We start from the raw sequence: 9,198 nt of genomic DNA on the forward strand, positions 1-9,198 counted from the left end.
AGAGGAGACTTTTCTGTTTTAGCTCGTCTCTGGACACGAGACTTTTTCTTTTGTCTCGTCCCTAGCCACGAGACTTTTCGTTTTGTCTCGTCACTTAGCACGAGATATTTTTAGTTTTTGCTCCTTTGCAGTAGAAAATAGAAATGGAGTAGGAGAGAAGAAAGATTACACCCAGATATATCCTGGTTCAGCTGCTAAGTGCAGTGCAGCCTACATCCAGTCTCCATCACAACAATGATGGAATTTCACTATAATCAACTTGATTACAAATTGTAAAGTGCTAACCCAACTTACAAGGGGATTCCCACAGAATCATGAAACACAACATAGATAAACAAAGGAACTCTAAGACATCTATGGTTTTTTCTTTTAATTTTGCACTCTCTGCCTTTTTCCGCTCTATGGCTTTTTCATACAAACCTCACTGTTTTTCTTTTTCCATGAGACTCAAGACATGACAAAATTAAACAGAAAAATACTAAACAAAATACATTGAAGGAGAAGAAAATCTGTAAGCTTAGGTAGCTCTGAGAATCCTGTGCCTTGCACTCTCACTGCTTACTTCTAACTCCTTGCTCCAAACAGTGGCTGTTCTCTCTTTTTAAGGAAGTGGGAAGCCTCCACACTTGAAGCCAACACCCAAACCAACTTCTTTCTCCTTCAACAAACAGAACCGGTTCGGCCACATAGAGAGAGAAGAGATAATCATGCAAAACCCAACATGCAATTACCTCTAGTCCTTTCTTGATCATCACCCTTCATCTATCCGAACTCTCCATCCTTGGCTTGCTCTCCAAGATGGATTTCTGGCCCTTGATGCTTCATGATGATAATGACTCCATCTGCTTCAATCTCTGCCTCAACCATCACTTCGCCACTCTAGCTACTTCCTGTGGTGGTTGAGCAGAATCAAAGACAAGCCATGCTTCAAGAATCTCCCTTGCTGGCCGAATCTTCATCGTCCATTTTTGAGCATGAAGAGCTCAAGATTACTTCACCAAATCTAACCATATTTGGTGAAAATCTTAGCTACAACTCATTTTTATTTTAGTATGTTTTCTTGCCATCATTAGCTTGATGGTCTTGATGCATGCAGCTTCATTTCGGTAGCTCCATGTAGCTTCCATGGCTTCCTTTATTTTCTGGATATTGACCGAAAAGAAGAAAGAGATGAGAGAGAATAAACAACTTGAAACAAAAGCAATTCAAATGTAATAAACCAATTAGTTGGTGAAAGTTGCTTTTACTTCCCTAGCTTAGAGTGGCGTGCAGCACTATGGCCATCAATCAATTCAGCTGCAACTTTCTCTCTCATAGTTCCCATGCATTAAATGACAATGTAATGAATTTTGGAATCCATCACATGGTGAAGTGCTTGGATCCGTTGAAAGCAATTTTTGCTTTCTTTATCATGGGTTTCAGATCATGCATGAGGAACTTCTCATCAAATGTGAAATTGGGCTTAGTTGCAACATTTAATTTTTGGCCCAATAATAACATTTACTTTCCTGATGAAATTTGGATCAAGCATTGAACATATAGGAAAGCTTTGCTTATAGTAACAAAATTTATTCTGCTCCAACTAATAAAACCTTTTCAGCCAACAATCACAAAACAAAAATTATATAGGGCTGAATTTTAATTTATTGGGTTTGGGATCTTTCTTTTTAATTCGGCCCAATTATAAAACCTGCAACACAAAATTATTAATTAACATATGTTAGATGAGAAATTAAAATTAATAATTTTGTTTAATAATGTTTAGTCATCACAAATATTAATTTGGAGTTTTCCAAATTCATCAAACTATAAAATAATTAAATTAAAAACTAAGTAATGATAAAAATAATAGATTCTGATGATCCTAACATTTTTATAATTGCTTTTTAGTGTGAATAATAAAAAAAGAAATTGAGATGGAAAAAAAGGGATTTATATATTAAAAAAAATGTGAAACTAAACCTTTATTGTTCACATCCAAAATTAATAGAGAGGAAGAGTACACTCAAATGGGTATACATCTGTGTGTGTGTGGCATAGCAATAGTATTGAGCAATTAATTTCATGTCCAATAATAACTACTAGTATGAATATGATACACCATCCAATATGCATATTTATACTTGGGTAGTGTGAGACTGTGAGGTGGCATTGTTAAGCCCTGAGGTGTTGCCTTCCCATGCTGCATGATATACTCAGTTCTGGTATACTTTTGATGGCCTGATGCATGCAAATTCAACTTTTTCCTCTATAAATACACGAACGAAATCCCAGTTGTAATCATCAAAACCATTCCAAACCAATCCTTATCAACCTCCCACTGCACCATGAAACCATTTTGTGTTTTTCTTACTTTCTTTCTCTTGCTAGCAGCAAGTAGTAAGAAGGTGAACTCAGCGGAAACAGTTTCCTTCAACTTCAACTCTTTCAGCGAAGGAAACCCCGCAATAAATTTCCAAGGTGACGTCACTGTTCTTTCAAATGGCAATATACAACTCACGAACCTCAACAAGGTAAATAGCGTCGGCCGTGTTCTTTATGCCATGCCGGTGCGCATTTGGAGCAGTGCCACCGGCAATGTCGCCAGCTTCCTCACCTCCTTCTCTTTCGAGATGAAGGATATCAAAGATTATGATCCTGCCGACGGTATCATCTTTTTCATTGCACCGGAAGATACGCAGATTCCTGCCGGCAGTATTGGTGGTGGAACCTTAGGCGTCTCTGACACTAAAGGGGCGGGTTACTTTGTTGGAGTGGAGTTTGATACCTATTCCAACAGTGAGTACAACGATCCACCCACTGATCACGTTGGAATTGATGTAAACAGTGTGGATTCGGTGAAGACCGTGCCATGGAATAGTGTGAGTGGAGCAGTGGTTAAAGTGACTGTGATATATGACTCTTCAACAAAGACATTGAGTGTTGCTGTGACCAACGACAACGGCGATATTACCACCATTGCTCAAGTTGTTGATTTGAAGGCGAAGCTTCCGGAGAGGGTCAAGTTTGGTTTTTCTGCCTCCGGCTCCCGTGCCGGTCGTCAGATACATCTCATCCGTTCATGGTCTTTCACTTCAACCTTGATAACAACAACCAGAAGAAGCATCGACAATAACGAAAAGAAAATAATGAATATGGCAAGTGCATGATTTGGTTTCTACGTACGCTACCTAGTACTTTTAAAGAAAGACCAGACCTTTGTGTGTTATCAACTTTGTTTGTTTGTGTTTAATAATTAGGTTGTATGGTTCAATATTTCCACTAATCATGGTCTGACGGTTGACCGTTTAAATAAAATAACAGGTCCAGTTTGGTATAGTTTTTGTGCATGGATTGTGGGTGTGAGATTTTCGGTTGACTCTCATTCATCCTTTCACCAGGCCAATTATATTATGCCCAGATTCAATAATAAAGTCTGAAATATTAATTTAATAATTATCATGAGTAAAAATTTTTAATTTTAATAATGACATAATAAATATATTAAAAATTTAAAGTTTGCATGTTTTCCATAAAAAATCAATAATATTAATATGCTTGTTTTAAAGAATCAAGCTACATGTTTACTAAATTTTTGAAAGAAAAAAATTTAGAGAGCGAATTAAAACATAAGCCAATTCAAATCAATTTTTTATATTTTTAGTGTTAAAATTTAAAAAATTAGGATAGTGAGAATTTTTTTTAATAATAAATTTTTTATTTATCAACTATTTAACTCTAGTTAACTACTTTTTTAGTTGATTTTCTAATGAAACTGTTTTTTAAAAAAATAAATAAAATATATTGACAAATAGTTAAAAGAAGAGAATAAGTATAAAAATTAATTAGGTATAATCTTACAAAATAGTTTGTAACTTTTGTAATTAACATTTTTTCAAAGTAAATAACTATATAAAGATGAAAGAGCATATTTTTGCAATTAGATTAAGGATTGATGTGGTAAATTGTTTACTTTTTAAAAATACTGAATTTATCAAAATTATCACTTAATTTTTTTAAAGTTGTAGTATTTATGTTAATATCAAACCAAAAATATTTTTAATAAGTATAAGTAATAAATTAGCGACCAATTTAGTGACTATCCACTCTTGGTCGCTAAAATCGGTCGCTATTTTTTAATTTAGTGACTGAATTAGTAATCAAAACAAAAAAGGCTTTTTGGATCCGTTGGTGACTAAATCGGTCACTATATTTAATTTAGCGACTGATTTTATAACCAATATAAAAACAGTCTTAATAATTGTTGGTCGCTAAATCGGTCGCTAAGAAGTTGGTCACTAAATCAGTTGCTAAGTGTTAAAATAGCAACTAATTTAGCGACTAATTTTAAAATGCTACTTTTAAAGTAGTTAATCGCTAAATCGGTTGCTATTTTATAATTTAGCTACCGAATTAGCAACCGATATAAAAATAGGCTGAGAAAATAGTTGGTCGTTAATTCGGTCGCTAAGGTAGCGGTCGCTAAATTGGTTGCTAAGGGATAATATAGCAACCGATTTTAGCGACCAACTATAAAATATGGGATTAGAGCAATCGGTCACTAAATCGGTCGCTATTGTAATTCTTAGTGACCGAATTTGTAACCACTAAAAAATAAGTTATAAATTAATTGGTTGCTAAATCGGTTATTATTTTTTTTTTGTTGACAAATCGGTTTATTAAACAAATTAAATTTTAAAATAAATTAAAAGAAAACATCATTTTTGAACCTTAATTTACACTGAGCTCTCTCATCACAGTGTCTCTCTCGCCGCCTCCCTTACTCTCCGGCGAGTCCTGGTCGGCGCCGTTCTTGTCAACGCCATTCTCGTCGACGCCATCTCGCCTCCTCGATTCTTCGTCAGCGTCTGCCCCCTCGCTGCGTTCTTCCTCTGCTCGTTCAACCATTGTCGCAGATCGTCACATCCGCGTCCAGATCTGCGGTTGCTCGCATCACGTCGTTCTTTTCTCAGCGCCCTCTCCTAAGGTAAATTCTTCTCCGGTAACAATAGCGTCGATTTGGTTATATCTATTAGGATGTTAACTAAGCCTCTCTAATCTAATGTTGCTTATCTATTTCTCTGACTTTTTGTCTATTATGTGCTTTAATTTCAAATTATTAGTTTTTTCGCAGATCATTGCATTGCCGTCTAGATCCGCTGTTGCTCATAGTCCGAATCCTCCGGTGATTATGTTTTTGAGTTTTTGTGTTTTTTGGTTGGATTGAACTAACCTATGATGCACAGACACTGACACTGACACGGGACATGCTGACACGCAATTTTAAAATCTTATAAAACTTGGGACACGCATACATATAAAATATAAAGTATTTTTTAGATAAATCATAATAGTATTTTGATATTTTATTGAATACTAAAATATAAATTAATTTTTTAATTATTTTAATATCTTATTTTAATTATATCAAGTATTTAAAATATTTTTTGTTTTAATAAATAATAAATATATACTATATCTAAATTTATTTTAAAAATATATGTTAAGAATAAGATTGAACACGCTAACACGTGATGGTATTTAGGTGTGTCCAAGCGTGTCGGTGAAGAATTTTTTATTTTTTATTAAGACACGATTTAGACACAGCAATCAGCAAACACGCGTGTCGGGCGAGTGTCGTGTCCAAAATGTGTCCGACACGCGGACACGACAACTCAGCGAAGTGTCCGTGCTTCATAGGAACTAACAGGTTCACCGTCTTCATCCAAGCGAAGCCATGGCGTTGGTGAGTTGTTCATTTCTTCTTATAATGTTCATCACTTGCTGATTAATTTGGTTTTAGTTTCGGTCTTTTTTTTATTAGGCTTTAAGGTCAGGGTGTGTTTCCTTGGGGTTAAAATATGAAAATTTACATACGAATTTCATTTATGTTTTGTGCACAATTATTCAACTTATAGCATTCCTAGTTAATTAATAATTAATTGATGTAATAAAGAACAAAAAGTAAGGCGAAAGGTTGCTATTTTTATAATTATTATAGAGTTAGTGCTTTAGTTTTCAATAAATTTAGGCTTTACTAATAACATAGAAATTTGAAATCAGGGTGCGCAGGTTTGGAACCCTATACAAAGGGCCTTTCCTTGTGAGATGCTAGATGGTGTCAACAATAGTTTATAAAGTTAAAACTAGTTTCTCGGAGGGGAACTCTTGAAAACATATAGAACTCTTCTTAATGAGAAACAGGTATGAGTTGTGTTATTTGTAATGTCTCATTAGCTTTATATACGAGACAAAATAAGTATATAAAATATTTCACAATTGTTAGTTAAATGTTCAATTGAAGTTTGTAGTCTTAAGTTTATATATATGATTTTCATTTGCCAGGTTTTTTATTTGGGGGAAAATGCTCCTGATAAGGTGCTGCATTCAATCTATGCTAAGTTGGAAAATTTCAAAGTCCAGGGTGATCAATTTGCCATGAAGATTATGGAGAGGCTGAAGTTAATTGTAAGTTTGTGATTAATAATGTTTTATGGGCTATTTTTATGTTTTTTGAGTAATAATATATGTATTCACTCTTTTTCGTATAAAGGGAACTGACTCACCCTTCTTTTCTATTGGATGAGGTTTAGGGTCTACACTAAATAATACATATAATATTTTTCTAAAAACAGATTTTGCACATTTTAACCACTTGTTCTGTATTGTCTTTTTTTGCTGATGCAGTGATATTTGACTCCTGCACGGAGAAAAAAGAGATGGTAAATAATATGATTAACATAACTCTACAAGCACTATTTACTACTAAAGGCACTTTGTTGAAATGTATTATAGATTATATCAAATGGCATATATACAGCAAAGTTGGTCGCCTTTGACCAATTCAGCAAGCAAAAAATCTAGATTATCAAAACTGATATCTCCAAGGCATTTAGGTATTGGACCAGAAAGACTATTATGAGAGAAATCTATAATTGATAACACACTAGCTAGTAATATTGCACAATTCATTGGGTATGTTTCCTATAAGTTTGTTCCCTTTCAAGATAAGAATATTTAGAACACCAATGATGCTTATGATGTCTGCAATGGTGCTAGATATTTCATTATTGTTAAGATCCAATATTTGTTTGTGACCATCTCTAACAAGAGGCTAGGTCTTGAATTTGGGGGGTTGCTGCAGTTCAATTTTAGCCCAAACTTATTTTTATCATACATTTTCAGTGATTCTACTTGTCATAAGTGGGAAGAGACACAGAGGCTTCAATCAACAAGAAAATTAACATCTGCTCTATTTTTTAGGACATTATGTAAATGAAACAAGATATTGTACTACTAAAATGTTAACTCTACGTTTTTATAGTTGAAACTTTAAATTGGACATGCCAAACGATTTATTATTGGTTTTTAATGGTTAAAGCATAGCTTGGTTGATTAGTTCCTAGATAAACACAGTAGCTTACATATATAATACGGTAAGCGTTTCTGTTACTTTTAATACGTGCTACCTGTTGACATTAGGGCATATGTATGTTGAATTTTACCCAACACTAGTTCATGTGATGCAAGGAAGATTTCCATGGTTATCCATTTGGAGTGAGATAAGTGCATAATTCAGTAATGTTGTTGAAACTTACTACTTTCACTTTTTATACATGCATGTTAACACGGATTCTTTTATTATATATTTAGCATTTAGGCTTTATATATATACATTCTTTATTCTTACATATCATATTGTAATCATGTGAACTTGTTCTTATGTTAATGATATATGGGATATGGTTTGCATTTTGTTACTTAAATGTATAGTTCTGCTCTGACACTTGTATATATTTTGAATATTATCTAACATGTAACGTTGTCATATCTTTCAGGCAAAAGAGTATACAGTATCTTGTGTTGAAAAGAGCTTTGCTTGTGATAGCCAGAATCTTCATGCATGTGTATCCATTTGGAAGGAGACCAATAACATTTAGAAGTGCAATTACTATAATAAATTAGTAAGTGTTATGTTTCCATATTTTAGTCCTGTTTAAGTTTTCTGCTGTAGATGCAGGGTGGGTCGTGAAAGAGGATGCTTTTGGGGGGTTGCTGCAGTTCAATTTTTGCCCAAACTTATTTTTATCATACATTTCCAGTGATTCTACTTGTCATTAGTGGGAAGAGAAACAGAGGCTTCAATCATCAAGATCACCACTTTAACCTTCTTGGTCATGTAAGCATGGACTTGAATTATAATTAATCAAGCTTGATATACTTCTAAGTTTTATTATCAACCAAATGTATAAAAAATGTGCAGGCATGGAGATTGTTTACAGAAGGCAAAGGCTATGAAAATTGTTTGTAATGCAACAAGAGACACATCGAATTTATTACAGGCAGGTGCATATAGTAGGATATGATTATGCATAAATAAAATATTAACATTTAATATTATATTATTCATTAAATCCCATAGTGGTCCTGAGATTGACGCCATACACCAAAATCGTTCCTGAGATTTCAATTGCACCAATTACGTCCCTAAGATTGGAAAAATTGCACTATAGTAATTCCTGACCCGTTTTTCGTTAACGATGCACTGGCGTGGCTTGATGACGTGGACCTTTGGTGACACGTGTCATCTCATGGTTTGGCCACGTGTAACGGTATGATGACGTGTCGATCAACGACACGTGGCATGCTGACGTGGATGGGTATGCCACATGTCACAATGCTATTTTGTCACGTGTCAGATTATGCCACATGTCGCAATGCTATTTGTCCACGTGTCATCCACTATGTCATCGTTACATGTGCACCAAATTGGTCGCTTACTTTGCATCAAATGACTCATTTTAGTCCCTGAAATTGAATGTCGTGCACCAAATTAGTCCCTTCATCAGTTTTTTTTCATCTTTTTATAAATTTAAAATTCTCAATATTTTTTTATACACTAATTTTAATTATATTTTTTATTATACATATTTTATAATAAATTTTTTAATTAATAATGTTAACTTGTATTATTAGAGTACATGTTAACTAAAGCCAAAAATTTATTATTGTCTCTTGTGTTTATTTGTATCTGTTTTAATACTGTTCAAGTCATGGTTACAATAAGTACTTATATTGATTAATAGTGTAATATATGAAAAAGCCGCCTAACTAAGTTATAAATAAAATGAATTATTATAATCGACAGTATAAATCTATCTTATTAATTTAGTGAGAAGTTAATTATATAGGAAAGCGGACATTCTTAAAATGGATGGG

At 33.8% G+C, this 9,198-nt stretch overlaps 1 protein-coding gene across 1 annotated transcript; it reads left to right on the plus strand.

Annotated features, from left to right (window-relative positions):
- The first annotated feature begins 2,271 nt into the window (after positions 1 to 2,271).
- Positions 2,272 to 3,318, plus strand: LOC112779322 (galactose-binding lectin-like). Its single transcript, XM_025823564.3, has one exon. It carries the CDS (start codon positions 2,328 to 2,330, stop codon positions 3,147 to 3,149), a length of 822 nt encoding a protein of 273 aa, XP_025679349.1. The 5' UTR covers positions 2,272 to 2,327; the 3' UTR covers positions 3,150 to 3,318.
- Positions 3,319 to 9,198: the final 5,880 nt, after the last annotated feature.

The sequence above is a fragment of the Arachis hypogaea genome, chromosome 19 (genome assembly GCF_003086295.3).
Source record: "Arachis hypogaea cultivar Tifrunner chromosome 19, arahy.Tifrunner.gnm2.J5K5, whole genome shotgun sequence".
NCBI lineage: Eukaryota > Viridiplantae > Streptophyta > Magnoliopsida > Fabales > Fabaceae > Arachis > Arachis hypogaea.

Excerpts from the sequence above, each read along its gene's own strand:
- LOC112779322 (XM_025823564.3), top strand. The coding sequence starts at position 2,328 with ATGAAACCATTTTGTGTTTTTCTTACTTTCTTTCTCTTGCTAGCAGCA.